Source organism: Chiroxiphia lanceolata, chromosome 2, assembly GCF_009829145.1.
Source record: "Chiroxiphia lanceolata isolate bChiLan1 chromosome 2, bChiLan1.pri, whole genome shotgun sequence".
Lineage (NCBI taxonomy): Eukaryota > Metazoa > Chordata > Aves > Passeriformes > Pipridae > Chiroxiphia > Chiroxiphia lanceolata.
The window spans coordinates 18,044,881-18,061,538 of NC_045638.1; the positions used below are offsets into that span (position 1 = coordinate 18,044,881).

The window sequence follows — 16,658 nt, forward strand, 5'->3', positions numbered from 1 at the left end:
ATTCTCATGAATGGACCAAAGTTTACATACAGGTCAACAGCAGAGCAATCTTCCCATGGATGCAGTCAGCAAACCTCAAATCTGTTCAGCAAAATATTTTAGTGAACTATTTAGTCAGTGCTAATAGCCAGGTACTGCAAAGTGTGCAGTTGAATTTGTGGTGGGGGTGCTGGAGGCACATGAGCTTCACCACAGAAAGGGAAATACGGATATCCATCAGCTGAGAATAGTTTTTCATTCCTATTACAGTGGTCTGTGGTCATATGGGGGAGCTATGAGCAATAGGCTCTGACATTCTGACCTCTGGACACTGAGGATTAACATTAATCATGGCACTGCACCTTCATTTAAAACCGAGTGCCTGGAAAGAGGGACTAGTAAAAGTGAGTTCTGAATGTTTATGTACCAGTGAAGGCTCCTAACTTCCCACACAAACACAGTTTACAGCTGGCTATCCTCACCTTGCTGAAGCTCATGGGACTAGGATTATGCTGGGGTTTTCCTCTACTGTTTTATCCATTAATCAAATACTGTTCCACTTTAAAAAGAAATAAAAGCAAATCTGATACTATAAAAATTGCAAATACTATGATACTTAAATTTGCATCAGAAACTTGTTTTGCCAAGCAGGATAGTTAGGATGGTTGTCTTGAGTTCCCCTTTCTGGGGGTATCAGTCACATCTGGATCCACGGTCTCAAAGAGGTGGAAGTGACTACGACCAGTTCCATCACAGGTGTGACAGAAGAGTCCACAGAGCTAAGGAGAACCACTAATTTACATAACTGTTTGAGAATCAGAGTTGTCAAGATCTCTAGATTCCCTCTCCTCTCTTAGGAGAAGAACGAAGTCTGGTAGTTCCAGGCAGCCAGGTGGAGAGAGATGGGGACACAGACACAGACACTCAGATACACAAATACAGGCTCAGACAGGCTGTGGAACCTGTATCCACAACCTCTCAGCAGCTTTTCCAGAAGTGAAAGTAGAGTGAGAAGTGCTGCAGGTACAGTATGCCTCTGTACCACTTCTCACTAGGGGAGTGGGAAAAAATGTCTGTACTGGGCAGCTCTACAGATGTGTGTTTTGGCCGCACAAAGGAAGACCAGAAAACTGAATGCAGTTTAATTTGCTTTTAAAGTATTGGTCATTACCATGTCTATAAGAGGCACCTGCCATAGGCCATCTCAGCATGTCCTTCAGCTCACCAAAGTGATAAAGCTGTAAGAAAGTCAGGAGAAAGTTTAGGGTACCTCCAAGCCAGGCACAGCATGTGTAAAGCTGAGGTGTGCTTCTTGCCACACAGCGATGCTTGAGTGGGGAGCAGTGTGCTTCCTCCCAAAGGCTTGGCTCAGCACATGCAAATGTTCTACAGATTCTCACATCATATCTTAGCCACATTTCTGACACAGTCCTTGATGTACTCCTGGGGGCTGCAATATCCCCTTTGCTGCAGGATAGATAGCAAAATGTGGTGTGCTAAGCCAGGTCAGCAGAAGGATGCTTTTTACCCTCTTTCTGCTGACAGAGCGGTGGAATAGCTGGGCTGTGGCATGAACAGCTCTGCTGCTGCTGCTGCAGCAAATGAAGAAAAGAGTAAAGAAATGTTAGTACCACATTTAGCTTTATTGAAATTGAACAAATACCTTTTTTTAATAAACCCTTTTACAGCAAGTGTAAAATTTTAATGTTTGACTCATCTTATGTTACAGGTTGTCTTCTTCTGTGTAAGCAAAAATACCATCTCTTTTTTTTCCTTTTTTTTTTTTTTTCCTTTTTTTTTTAATTTTCTACTTTAAAACACGTAGCAAGGATTTGAATAATGCAGATCCGGCACCAAAAGGTAACAGGTTCTGAAAATCACAGTACAGTTTTAAAATTCTTAGGTTAATTAATGATATTTAAAATGATAGCCACTTTGAGTAAAGATATAAATTAGAGGTCTGTAAACAAGTTGTGTTTACCTATAGAGCTATTGACTGCAGCTACAATGAGAACGGTAATAGAAACTCAATGCTAAACTGAGCTACACCTTTGAGGAAACAAGTTCTTACTAAGTAGTGTGGTACAGGGTAGCACAATAGGTAAAATACAGTTTGGCACCTCAAGTTGCATGTAAAATCAGCAGAAATAAAATAAAGTAAGTGCACTGTCTCCCAACAAAAATAAACCAGGCAGTTTCACTGGTTTTGGAGTGTCAACTATCAAATAAATCACACGACACACAAGTTCAACTTGGAAATTACAATTCTAGTAAAGCAAGATAATATTAAAATGCACACCCACAAGGATAGTAAAGTATAAATCTTTTTTTTTTTTTTTTCTCCTCTCCCCTCTCAGTAGAAATAATTTACAACCCACAAAAGGACTCCTTGGTGAAACCACTACCTACAGACATGGTCATGGAATGTAGCTCAGTAGACTTGTTTCAAATAGAAAGGCAACATTATCCTGAAAAAGTTTGGTCCTCTTATAACTCACTGTACTGTAGCCACCACAGTCTCTTGGTAGATGTTTTAGGAGAATTGTTTGTTTTCTGATTCTCTTTTGTTCTGAAATATAATATTTTTGTGATAAAGCTGGGTAAAATTTGGCCCCAATTACAGATGTCTGGTCAATGCTGAATCTGGAAGAACACACTGAAAGTACATAGGGGGAACCTCATTGACTGGTGTCACAGCATATTTTGTCATGCAATCACTTTTCCTTCTATGCTTCTTTTCCTCTTTGCTATTTTTTTCTCCAGTGTTCTGGGGGAGTGGGGAAGAAATCCTTAGTCCAAATGACAGAAAGACATTTCACTGTTTATTTACATGTGGATCACTTTGGCTGAGAAGTCCTGGCAAACCAGAGTTGCTTATTTCTTGTGAATGTCCTCGTGCCGTATAATTTTGTATGTAATCCAGTAAAAGATGTTGAAAATGAGGAAGGCGAGTGGGAATGCAGCACGGGATATTGTATCAATCCTTTTTGCACGGTCAACAAACTTCTTTTTGATCGAATCTGAATCCTTTGGTGGTGCTGGAGGTGGGTTGGGTGGAGTAGCCTTGACTGCTGTGCCATCCTTGACTTGGAGGCAGTGACCCATGCCATAGCCACTGAAATTGAATCGACTGTCACGAGCAACTTCATCTTCCTGGGAGATAAAGAAGACAAATAAGACACACAATCACCTTTCTATTGAAGCATGCCATGTACTTGAGTATTTGAGGTGTACCCTCCAAAGCACCTCAGCAAATTAGCTGGTTAAGCTATGATACAAAGTCCAGGTTTCAAACACAAGCAGTTAAAATTTGCGTAAAAATACGTGGAAATTAGGTGACTTCCAGTGTTTGTGAATCAGAGCTTTAATTTTCCTAGCTATGACTAAATCAAGTGCCCTGAACAGCAAGCTGTATCCCAGCCTCACAGGGAAGAGATCTGACTCCACAGGTTTCTCATTGCTCTCCTTGGGCTTTTTGTGGGGAGGAAACATGGTCATGTTGGCATCAGGGAGTCTGTTGCAGTTTGAATAGAATGACCCAGTGATCCAGGGACCCAAGCTCATGGCAATGTGTTTCCATTGCTCAGCCTAACCACAACACTGCAGCTTCATCTCCAGTCTACAAAACAAGGAGGAGGAGTGCTCTGACAACTGATACTTCAAAGTGCACTGGGCACTCGGATTTAGTGATAACTGGGAGTTGAGTGCAATAGTGTGAGCTAATGTAGCAGCATCTTGCAGAAATCCATTCTCTCTCATGTCTGAGTGGGTGATATTTGTTTTTGGAGAGGTGAGTAACTACCATTGAACTTTATTGCTATGATAACTGTGTGACGAGGCTTGTGGCGGTGCTAGTAAATTCTCACTGACGTTTCTCCTGTCTGATAGCACAATAATACACAAGTTAACAGTTGCTGGCAGCCCTCCATGAAGGATTCAAAACGAACAGACAAAGCAGCTCTATTCTTTCTCATTCCAGAGATGAATTGTAGGTTCAGCAGCTTGCCTTAGTTAAAGGCCCTCTCTTTGACCAACAGACACTTGGCTGTTGACTGAAAAGGACAGCTTCTTGGGCTCACAAGGAGCCCACTCCCTCACAGGGAATAGTCCCTCATATCTCTTAATAAACCACAGCCTTCTGAACTTAAAAGACAATCAAAGACTGCAACAAAAAAAGCATCACAGCAGCAAAGTGTTGAATAAGGAGTATATTGGCTGAACTTGGGGATAGGAAGGAAGGATAATTTGCACCTATTCAGGATGTAAATCACTGCTCCTTCACAGAAGCACCTTTTTCAATAATTGCATTTTTCTGTCTCCCCAGCTGCAGCATTGGAATTAAATATATCATCCAACTTGCTCTCCTTACCTTGGACCTGACATGCAAACATGAATAACCAATACTGTGATCCAAGGCCACCAAATGAGAAATAGTCACTCTGACTGCTTATGGCATTGAATCCTTATGGAAGGAGGATAGGCAGTAAACAGTGCTTTGGAGCTCCTGCCACTTCAGTGCAAGGCTCTTTGAGCACTTATCCAGGGTTTATAATCTTTTTATTTCCAAAGCTCATCATCATTAAAAAAAGAATGGTCCTCTCCTCTTTTAATTTTATTTGTTTGCATTTTGCAGTACCTCTGTGAAAACTCTGCTTGTCCTAGTGATTGTAAGTACATAAAGTATTTTGAAGATGAACCTATTCAGACCTAAGTTCTGCATAGCCTTATAGGCAATGCTTCTCTTGCATGACTTAGTAACACTACAAATCCCCCAATAGTACAGGAAGATGCCTTCCTCTCAGAGCTTTCCCTTTTACTGAGTTTGAAGGATGAAATGCATGCCCAGGACATGAGAGGTGATTAAAAAGGGTAACAGATTTTCAGCAGCTGTGTTGCCATATGTACTTCATTCATTTTTTAAAAATTTAATTTCTGTTACTCCTGAGAGATCTGTGGGAAGAAAGAAAAAAAATGTGCTGAGCTCAATGCAGGCTTGGAGAGTCCTGACTTCCACTGTGCCCTGCTGGGTCACAGCTTTGTCACATGGGGTTGAGCAATTCATCTTCAATGTCACAGCCCTCCTTTTGAGCTTAGACTGTGGCAACTTGAGCGGGAAGACATCAGAGATTAGGGACAGGGATATTGAAATCACATTCTTCCAGGTATTCAGCACCCAACCTTTAACTGTAAGGTTAAAAAAAGCCACTGATTTCCCAACAGGATTTAAAGTCCTGCTTTTCCCACCAGACAGTTGTCTGTGCCACTGCTTTCTCATAAAGCCCAGAGAGAAGCATGCCTACTCCTCATGCTAGTTTTTTATTTAGGACTGCAGTAGATGCAGTTTACCCTGGATACAAGAGGTACAGCATTCACCTGGGGTATGAGGAGTACGTGCTCGGACTCCTTCTCTGCATGAGCAGATTTTAATCTCCTTCTCCCTGATAAATCTCTGGATCGGTTTGTTACCTGTTTTCCCAACATGGAGCTGTTTGCTGGGTGCAAAAAAAAATATGTGTTTATGTGGGGGTGTTTTTAACCTTTCTCAGAAGAATCTTTTTCAAAGACTAAATAAGTAATTATGAGAATGGCATTGTGTTTTTACCTTGCCACTTGTTTCTGTGTTTGATATTACTATCTTATCTGTGTTTGATATTACTCTCTTATACAAACACAGCACTGGAGACACCTAAGCTGTAGCTGTTGTGATCGTCAAGTGCCACCAGAAGCAAGGAAAGTCAGGGTCCTTACAGCCCCACCTCCAGCCATGGAGATGCTGCAGCTCCATAACCACCATGGAATTTTCAACAGTAAAATCCCTCAGGAGCTGAAGGGGCTTTGCAGTCTGGCACATGCTTGCACCCTGAGCATTGGAGGGTCTCACAGTCAAGACCTGACCCCATCAGAACTGCTGAGGGGAGGTGGGGGTCAACCCAAGTGCTGGAACTTCATTATTCACTCTGTTTGTGGGTTAGGTCACTCTGCCATGGACCAAGCCAACAAGCTTTCTCTCAGATGAACCTACTCCACCGTGGACTGATGCTATGAGTCATGTGGTGATACCTGTTCTCAGAAACAATAAAACCCCTCATGTGATTTACTTTAGCTGTAGGGATGTAGTTAAAAAAAGCTGTCTGTAAAACACAATAATCTTATGACAAAACTACCATTTGAAATTTCAGATAATCTTCTAACATCTTGTTACATATAAAGGATTTGGGGGAATAGTCACAGAGAAAGAAAACCAAATTTATATGCTTTGACAAAGAGAACCGTTTTTTCAATCATGTTTTTCAATCAAACTGTGAGATGAAAAACTCACTTCAAGTGCCTTTCCTTAGGTAGTGGATATGTCTTCCTTTAACCTAGAGGGTTGGTGAACTACTGGGCAACCTACCAAGGGTACCGTGTGGTGGGGTTGTAGAGTGACTTTTCATTCTCAAGGTCATTTTCAGTTCATATCATCTGGCATATCTACCATGAAGACTCATCTAATGACAGTCTTCAGCCTGTGCTGTTCACTAGCTTAGTCAATGGCAAAATAGTCCCAATAACTCTTCAAACATCTCTATCATTATTTTAATCAGACTACACCTAAAACTTGTTAATTTTAAACTGGACAGGATCTACCTTACAAAAATCCCAGACTATTTATGTATTTACAGATTTTAAAACCAAAATCAAAGAGCAGCTGGAAGCCACTGGACATCAACTGGAGTGGCAGAATCCACTGCCATTGAAGTCATTAACTTTATCATTCTAAAGGGGTGTGAAGTTAGTGTTACATAATATGTAGTCATAACTCCATTTGTCCTTGATTAAGGCATAGGGAAAGGGGTCAAAAGTTAGGATGAGAAACAGAAAAGAAAAAAATAGCAAGATGAAAGTGTTCTTTCAGATAGTTTTCTTTCCGATGTCCATACCCTGAGTATTGTAGAAGAATTAGCCTTTGAAAACTAATTATATTTCCTGAGATTTGTGCAAATTCTTTCTACAGATGCTTTTTCAACAACATAGGTTTATGTGTATCATCTTACGGTGTCATAATGAACAGGCTTTAAACAACTGGCTTTAAACAATTTTTATCAAACAAGATTTATGTATTATCCTCAATTTTTAATTTCCCGTTATGAATTTAATAATTTTCTGTGTTTTACAAAGTAATGGCATTAGATTCTCGTGACGTAGCTTTACATGGAAACACGTAAATGGGGGGATAATGCTTCTGACATGGCTTTCTTTCTTTGTCTTTCATCTTTGTGGAAACTTTTATTTCTACTCCATCAGGTCTAGAATGTAATTTCATACTACCAGCTTCACACCAAAGCAATCAGGAATGGGGAAGACTTTAGAAATCTAGTCCATTCAATGCCTTTCATGCACAACTTTCTGTACAATGCATTTGGAAGTGCTTTGTCTTCACCACTTTTGAATGCTTATTGTCAGCATTGACTCAGTTTTAGCAATGAGGAAAATGAGAGAGAGACTGGTTTCAAACAGTGTATTTAATTTACTCTCTGATGTGATTTATTCTTTTAATTTTGCTACTCTTTTTCCAACATACGGTGGAAAAACTATTTAAAAGACTATCTGGTTTAATTAAATTTCGAGGACAAGGATGATTAATTTTAGGTATAGGATAGAGAACATCAGAGAAATTTCCTTTGCATTCATAAGCACAAAGTTAGAAACTCACAATCAATTCAGACTTGAATGTAAAATGGAAACAATAGGAAACAAACACTAAAATATATTCGGAGATTTCATTCCTAAATCATCTTTATAACTTTGAGACATCTCCCATCTCTCAGTACTTTACATAATTCATGGTGTGGTTTTGCAGACTGTTGTGCTTACATGGTTTCAGTTCTCAGGAGTCACTGAGTATGCGGACAGAGATAGTTCAGCTGAGAAGCATATTTGGACTTTCAAGTCCCCTTTGGGTCCTCACAGGAGCCTTTTACAAGAGTTAACTGTCAGGAAATGAGAGGCAAGGTCCTTTCATAGATTAACTGTTTAAAAGGCAGTAATGGAGTTTGCTACTAAAAGATTGATTTCATAACTGAGGGATTCGCTGGAGGGAACCTCCAAGAATCTATGCGAGAACCAATAAGAAGGAACCGATTTATAAATGCGCTGGGAGAAAGGTTCCCAAGGGACATACACAAGTGAAACAGGATATTTAAAGCAGACAAAGCCAAGCCAGACTTTCCAGAAGGATTCTAAAAGCTGAGTGACTAAGAAACAAAATGGCAGAAAATGAGATACCGGGTTGATAAGTGCAAGGTAAAGCACATTGCAGAAGATAACCCTAATTACACACAGACAGTAATGTGCTCAAAATTCTTGGGTTTTTTTTTCCTGGGTGGCAGTCTGGGGAATTACCACATAGATGATTCTGACAACATTAGTCCTCTGCTAAGCAGCAGCCAGGCAAAGGGCAAACAGAACAGAAAATGTCTTTCTGCCATTTTATCCACTCACAGTGTGATCAGTTTTTGAATACAAAAGGCATTTCTGGTTACTCAAACCTAGTGAAAACATAGCAGAATTAGACAAATACAAACAAGAGCAGCAAGGATGATAAAAGCCTTTTGTATGAGGAAGAAGAAACAGATGAGATCTCTTTACCTTAGAAAGCTAAGGGGGATGTTGGGGGATGATATCACAGGATCATAAAATCATAGAGAAATTAAGAAATGGAAGGAAAATTAGTAGGTTATGAGTTTAGGGGGGGTTGTTGTTGGTTTCTTTTCTTTTCTTTTTTTTTTTTTTTTTAATACAAGAAATAGGATAAAACACAGTAACACCATGAAGGAGATCAGGAGATTTTTTTTTTTCAAAGGAAGTTATCTTTCATTTATGTGTGCAAATCGTTGTGTGAGACCATTTCAGATGATGAAAATAGCGAAATGACACAGATCCATAGGTCCATGTGCAGTTATTGAAATTGCAACCTGGTTCATATGAAAGTACACCCTTGGTTGCTTATTTTCAGAAGACAGAGAATTTCTAGGTTTGTCTTGGAGCTTTCAAATACAATATCCATGCCTGACCACTGCTGGAGAAAGGATCTGGAATAGAAGCCATTCTTTCTCACCAAATACAGCATATTCTCTGGGAATTCAGGTCTTCCACCTCTTGGTAATATGCTGGGATCTGGTGCCAATGTTGAAATGTTCTGAATTTCCATAGTTTTTAGTATTTTGAGTGTCATGTTTTTCTTACACATAGTTCTGCCTTGAGGCTAAATCCTGCTGATACAGAAAGAGATGAATCTTACATAGTAAACCTGGTGTTCCAATTTCTATTTGGGGGTAAAACAAAAGATGGAACAAGCTCTGATGGCATTTGGCAACAACAAGGCCACTAACAAACTTTTCTGATTTCTTACATCTGGAAGAGTTCTGGATCTCAGCTCACCTATGCCATATGCCATTCCCACTCCTCTTTAACTTCAGAGGAACAGAAGGTGATGTAAAATTTTCTCCTTCTCAGCTCTATCCTGCCCAAAGTAGATATCAAACACTTCCAAGAATCTAAATATTGGTCTAAATATTGTTTTCCCTAAATATTCACCAAGATGTTTAAACAAAAAAATAGTCAGTCTCTGACCAATCCTACTGCATCATGCCACTTCATCAGGACCCACCATTCTGCATGTGACAGTGGCGTTCACCGCATTTCTGCCACTCCTAACAGTGATTTTCCTGCTCACTGAGGTTTGCTTTTGCTCTCATTTGAATCCTCATGCCTTATAAAATCTAAGTAAAACTGACCTTGTATTATAAATAGCACAGGCATTTTAATTAATGGAAGAGAAATTGGTCATCATTGTCTTTGGTAAGGGTTTCCAATGGACATATTTAGGTTTGTTTTTGAAAACTGTGTTTAGTAATATCTCCTGTCTCCAATAAACAGCAGAAGAATCTCTGAAGCATGAGTGATTTACTTACTCAGTCTGTAAGAACAGCAAGTGAACTGTTGTTAATACAATAATGAAATGGTAGTTAATGTGGCTTCGCCCTTTTCAAGTAGGAATCAAACATTATCCAACTGAAAGACTAACATAATTTAAACATGTTGTGAGTAAAATATTTTCCTGGCTTGAAAAAAACTACAAGTGGAATCTAAATTATTCAAGATTACTTTAATAAAAAAGATTATATAGTCACTAAGGGTGACTGAGTTGTCAAAAAAAATAATAATTTCTTTTGCAATAAAAAATTCTTAAGTAAAGCAAGTTTTTCCTTTTTCAGTTTTACAAACACAGTTAATAAAAATTTCTTCTTCAATTTCAGGTTTTATAGATAATATAATTAATGCTTTCATTTTGGGGGAGGGAGAACCAGATGAACTGCTGTTTTACAAAGCATCATAGATGCTATGTTATCATTCCTCCTAAAAAGGCAGTAGATGAATTCCTGACAAAGTATCTTGGTTTCCCTTTGTTTTAAATGAAAGTTATACCTAAAAATACCCAGACACAATGATCTGTCAATGTCTTTTAGGTATAATTTGACTGGATATTAAATCCTCTCAGGACAGTGAAGTCTGGAGACTTGACTGCTCCTGGGTAACTTCTGCCAGTCTCTCTCCAATGAAAGCAGAGGTTGGCCAGTTTATCAGTGGGAACGGCACATTAGTGTTTTACATCAGACAAATACATGTTAATGACCTAGATTTGAAGGATAATCTGCTCTGACCAGAAATCTGTTGGATACAGGGCAATTGACTTCTGCTCATTTTGTCTGCATGCAAGGCTGAGCAAACTGCAAAGTTAGCGTTTAAACACATGACTATGTCAGCTGGAACATAAAATAGATGTTAATGGGCACATCAAAGCTAAACTATGCAAAGCAAGACTACATTTGATAAAATTTTAGAACATCTAAAACATAAAACACCAATGGAAACTTACCCAAAATTCACTTACCCTATTTTCTCCCGCTTTCTGCAAAACATCTGCCCCAGAAGAGACAGGCAGACTCTCATCTGCCTCCTTTTTGTGGTGCTCAAGCCCCAGCCTCAGACTTCAGTGCTCTCCTACCCTGAAACCTGCTGTAGGGCCAACACCACCCAGCAAATCCTGTCACAGTACAAGGGCATATGGCATCCCCAGGTGTGCAACAGGCTTGGGGGAATTGCCAATGCAACACTTGGGGCTCTCAAGCTCAAAGACCCCAGTTACAGACAGGAATATCTGAGCACCCATCTCCCCAGGATTTTTCCCATCAGTTTCTGTGATCCTTTTCTCAGAGTAGATTCAAACATTTTGTGGAAGATGATTTTTCTTGCATCTCTAGGAAATTTCTCTGGCCTCTGCCTCTGCCTTAACTGTAATCACAGAATCTGCTGAGTTGGAAGGGACCCATCAGGGTCATTGAGTCCAACTCTTAGCCCTGCACAGGACCATTCCCAAGAGTCACACCATGTGCCTGAGAGTATCATCCAAATGGTTCTTGAACTCTGTCAGGCTTGGTGCTGTGATCACTTCCCTGGGGAGCCTGTTCCAGTGCCCAACCACCCTCTGGGTGAAGAACCTTTCTCTAATATCCAACCTAAACCTCCCTTGACACAACTTCAGGCCATTCTCTTGGGTCCTGTCACTGGTCACCACCATCCTAGATGATTTTTTTAGACCATTCCTGTGCCATGACTGTGGCATCTCAGAGTACCTTACTACTCAATCAATCAAATTTAAAAAAAAAAAAAAAGTTTATACGTGCATATAGGGCCCACAAATGGTATCCATGATTTGATTCATGCAGATTAGCCTCTAAAACAGTGTATCGCTGGGGATTTTCTAAGGCTCAGGTTTTGATTCTCTCAGCTCCCCCACTCTGCCTCAGGCCAGATTCAGTGGGCACTCCCTGCCAGACCCGGGGCTGGGGAGGAAGTGCTGGGACCTGTGGCATCTGTGCACCTTGCTGAGGCCTCCTGCTCAGTGCTGGGAAGGGGAAGGGTAAGAGGGGGGGGGAAGGAGAAAAGGAAGGAAGAGGAAAAGGCTTTTTGCATCTCTGTTGGTGGATTCTCTCCTTCAAGCCATTTGCTACAGCAAACACCCAGAACAAACCCCAGCAAACGCAGACAGAGTTTACTAGAGCTTTCTCAGACATTCGTGCATTTAATTTATGCAAATACTGCACAAAATGAATTAAATATTGCAAATTACATTAATAATTTATATTCTGTAGTTAAAAATAGTCAAGAATATTTGAATAATCTTAAATTGTTCACATGCAAATTTTATAAGTTTTGTGTGGTTTATTTTTTTCTTTTTTCATTTCTGAGGAGACAAACCTTCCTTTTCCAGTTATCAGTTCTTAATGCCAGGCTTCCAATAAATAATGTTTTGGGGTTGGTTTTCTTTTCTTATCTCCTATTACACAAATTATACTTTCTGACTTTGCATATTGTTTATTAGTCAGGATCTCAATCTGGATTCCTCCACCCATTTTTGCGTAGCTCCAAAGCATGATTGGGTTAAACAAAATATTTTCCAGCTATCTGCACTTCAGACTTGTTTCCAAAATTAAATTGTTGCATCTTAGAAACATCTTGACTGTTTGAATGTATGAGAAATTTAGTAGACAAATAGACTTCTCTCTTTTCATTTTTATTTGCTTCTTTGAGGGTTGCTCTATAAAACTCTAATATTATTTATTCTCAGCAAAATAAACATTCATCATGAGGTAAAATCAATGGCACTCAGTGCTATAGCAACTTGATAGCGCAATCTTAACATGGAATTGTCGGAGTGCTTTTTTCTCATCTGATAAGTAATAAATCCATAAATCCTGCAAGGTCATTGGAAGTATGCATACAGTGGAAATTAAATAATATTTCATTTAAAATGGGTTTGATAGTTTTTCTACTACTGTAGTACACACACATAGAGTATCACACAAGCACACACACTCACAGAGTCTGCATGCACCCACCCATGAAGATATACATACCTATCAATGTGGGCATCTACTTAATCTAGTCATCTAATGTATTCCCTGAAGGGATTTGTTAGTGGGAAACTCACGTAGTGAGAATGTTTTTATTCCATTTTAATATTAGGAGCACTCTCCAGAGCATTTATCAAACCACAAAGTCCATTTTTAATAACTTCTTGAAATGCTATCTTTTATGGCAGCTTCTCCCCCTCAGTAGTTCTGAGAAGCAGGGATACAGAACACATGGGCATGGGTCATTAAACCTGCCCAATCCTCTCTGCCCAAAAAAAGGCTCTTTGGTGGGGTGCTGGCATTTCTCCAGGAGAACCATCTGCCCAGGCCAGTAGCTAAGCAACACATCTCCTAGTGATGGCCTTTTATTACTTGGCAAAACTGATTCAGGGAATAACCTGAAACAATAGATTTAGCAGCATATAAGAAACTCAGTACTGAGAGGTACAGACAGATGAAATGTGGAAGCATGGCTACAGCAGTAGAAGAGATATTCTTGGGAGAAGATCTCAGATGCTCATGTGAACTCAAGTTTTGTTCAAGAACATCAAGAAAAAAGAGAGAAGAAATGTCCAGTTAACTTATCTAAAGGACAGAGCACAAGAATAATAAAGGGTTGCTATCCCTGGAGCCTTCCTGAAATGTGTATGTTGTATGTTTCATCTTTTATGTGTCCTGGAGTAATTCTAAATAGTGTCTGCAGTGCCAGAGCTCTGGAGAAGCCTGTTGTTAAGCATATGGAAGAGGTCAGGACTCACTGTGAGGGCTTGCGACCTCCTGACCTGGAGGTTCCCCTTTTGAGAAGGGACAACACCAGGGGAAGGATTCTATTCAGAAAATATGCCAATAAGCCAGAGAATGAAGCAGTGCAGGGAGCTCCCCTAGACAAAGGGAGACCTAGGAAACAGGTTTCTACTTCACTGAACATCCAAGAGCCTCATGAGTACCAGTCAGGAGTACCTACACCTTCTGCTTGTAAAATTCAATTCCTTCCTCAAGCCCTATCTGCTGCTCTGGCTCCTTTCTGCTCTTTGGAGCTAAATAATTATCTTCCTACAAAGTAAAGACAAATTGAAAAGTAGAGCTCCACCTTGCCAAAATCACCTCTGAACTGAAAGGTGTTATTCTACTCTTTAAGAATAACCAGGAAACAGGTTTTGTGTTGTTTTGTTTTTAATTAAAACATTCCATTTTGGATATCAAGAGAGCTGCTAATTGCTCAAAGAATTTACAGTACCACAAAGCGCTTTGACATGTAATGCTTCTAATTTGATCTACTGTTCCTTACATACAGCATGACCCATGACTGGCACAGAAAGCTGAAGATCACCGAGTGCAGGGGCCCATGTAGCAGTCTGTGACTTTGTTCTCACCACCCAGAACATGTAACATGAGCCATTTGGAGGTTTTGGAAAATGATCACAGTGAGTGCTGCAAAACCAGCAAATGGGATCTCAATTTTATTCTGTTTAAAGCTCAGCAAAAAGAGTTGTTGTTTGTGCATAGCACATGTTGTTCTAGCCTACTGAAAACTGAGTAATGTGGTAGTATATGCAAATAGTAATAGATTAAAGATTTGGCATGCACCAGAATACTCCAATGACATGTCCAGTCGCAGCAGTACCATCTGTTTTTCCTTGTATGTGCTAAATTTATAACACTGTGCTAATTTCTATAAAAGTTTACATACCACCTTCAGGAAATTATACTTAACAGACATGCAATATTCGTGCTTTGTGACTTATCATTGACAAACAGTTAGTAAATGTCTCTTCCATTACTCTCATTTCTATTCTTAGACAAAGGACTTTAGAAATCAATAACATTGATTGTGATTCTTAACCCCAAAGGAATGGCAATGATTTGCAATTCAAATGTTTTTCCCCCAAGGTTTTGGTCATGCTAGAATTTTGACAGACTAAAAGGCGATCTGACTTTCACCTGGAGGTTGGACACCAGTAAAATACAAGAAGCCTGGTATTATACACCTAAATTAAAATTAACTCTTTCTGTGTGGAGCGGAAATCTTTCCAAACTGCTAACTGTACCATCTCTTCAGGCAGTCATCAATTTGACACATGGAATCTGCACAATACTGGCAATATCCCCCTCATGATTGCTCACTAACACTCTGAGTCATAGGAAGATAGAAAACCAGGCAAGGAAAGGCTCTTTTTAATGGTCATCTGGGGTTTCTATGAGTCTTTTGCCCTGTTGGCTTCATGGCTGGATGTTTTACTGATGATACTGGAGCTCATTTGGAGAGTCTCCACATGATGCTGCGCTGAATGATTTCTCCCCACGGGATGAAAGGCTGAGCTCTCTCTTCTTTGGGTCTGAGGGGAGCAGGTATTTCACAGTGTGAGACCATTGAACTACTACCTCAGGGGACAGTTGTCTAGAGGATATTTTAAACCTGTTTGACACATTTAAATAGATGGTTTCAGTTTGCCAGTTGTGGGATGGCTCCTAAAATAAATGTCACTATAAAGAATAAGGCAATTTGTTTTGGATGATTAAGAGAATGTGGCTCATATATTCAAGGTGTGACAATTCCAATCACATCTTCATTTCAATTTACAGGAAAGAAATAAACTAGGCTTCATTATTGTTCACATTGCTGATGCTATGTATTTGACATGATAATCTACAGTATTAGTCAGTAAATTGACTCACTGGACTGGCCTTGATCATATGCTCCATTTTCTGCTCAGCAGGGCTCTCTCTAACAGCTATATATAAGCAGGGAGAGGAAAAAAAAGAGACCATTCTCTCTTAGATCATTATAAAATGATGTTGCTTTCAGTTTTCCTGTTGCTTCAAAGGTTATAAGTGATGTGATCTTTTCACTATCACAGATAATATATGGCTGCTGTTTGTCTGACTTGTCAGCTCCTCACAAAAATCCAATACTTCCCTCCTGTCACATATTCATTTCAGATATGTGTTCTCTTGCAGAGTCTGAAACGAAACACTCACTGTATTCCTATCTGCCAGTTCTTAAGTCTCGCCTTGTGGAGTCCTTCCTTGTCAAAGCACAGTTGTCACATTAGCAACCCATATGAGTACTTGCAGCAAACGTAGAATTTCCTGATAGTAATTAAAATTCTGCATGCTTTTCTATTAAATAAAGTAAATCATCATGCATCATAATCCATAGCTCTGCTTTTCTGCCACTGTTTTTAAATGTCTGATTACTGAGCTAATTGCTCAGGCAGGTTGTTTTTAGATTGTATTATGCACTTATGGGTTTTGTATCACTGTCAAAATAAGTATTGGATTAATCCTTATTCCTCAACTACATGTCGAGAAATTGTTTCCTGAGTCCAGACAGAAGTTAAAATTAGGAGCAGCCTCTAAAAGGGTCTAAAGGGTGAAGGGCAGCTAAGAGAGGATAAGAGCCCAGAGCCAGAAAGCAAACAGCTCAATAGAAGATTGGCATGAGTTAGGAAATACAAACTTGTGTAGCTGTATTTCAGTGGCATATCTGCAGATGTAACCTGTGCTGCTGTGGAAGGAAGGGGAACCAAAAGACTCTTAGCATAGAAAGAGCCTATCACTATTCCTGTCCAGAATGGTAAATAATTGTTTGAAGACCTTTTTACTGACCTTTGTTCCAGGAGTACTTGCAAGTCAAAGAGAATTACAGGGTGTAAATCAGAAATACTCAACTGTGGGTCAGCATATCCACAAAGAGATATAATTCAGCTCACAGACTCCCTG

The 16,658-nt window shown here is 39.6% G+C and overlaps 1 protein-coding gene across 9 annotated transcripts in view; it reads right to left on the reverse strand.

Moving 5' to 3' along the window:
* Positions 1–1,601: 1,601 nt before the first annotated feature.
* Positions 1,602–16,658, reverse strand: part of GLRA2 (glycine receptor alpha 2) — a 129,101-nt gene continuing 114,044 nt past the window's right edge. For all 9 annotated transcript variants that reach the window (XM_032679600.1, XM_032679604.1, XM_032679597.1 and 6 more), the window contains one exon: positions 1,602–3,132. In XM_032679600.1, the coding sequence (XP_032535491.1) occupies positions 2,854–3,132 (279 nt within the window). In that variant the 3' untranslated portion in view covers positions 1,602–2,853. The remainder of the gene's footprint in view (positions 3,133–16,658) is intronic.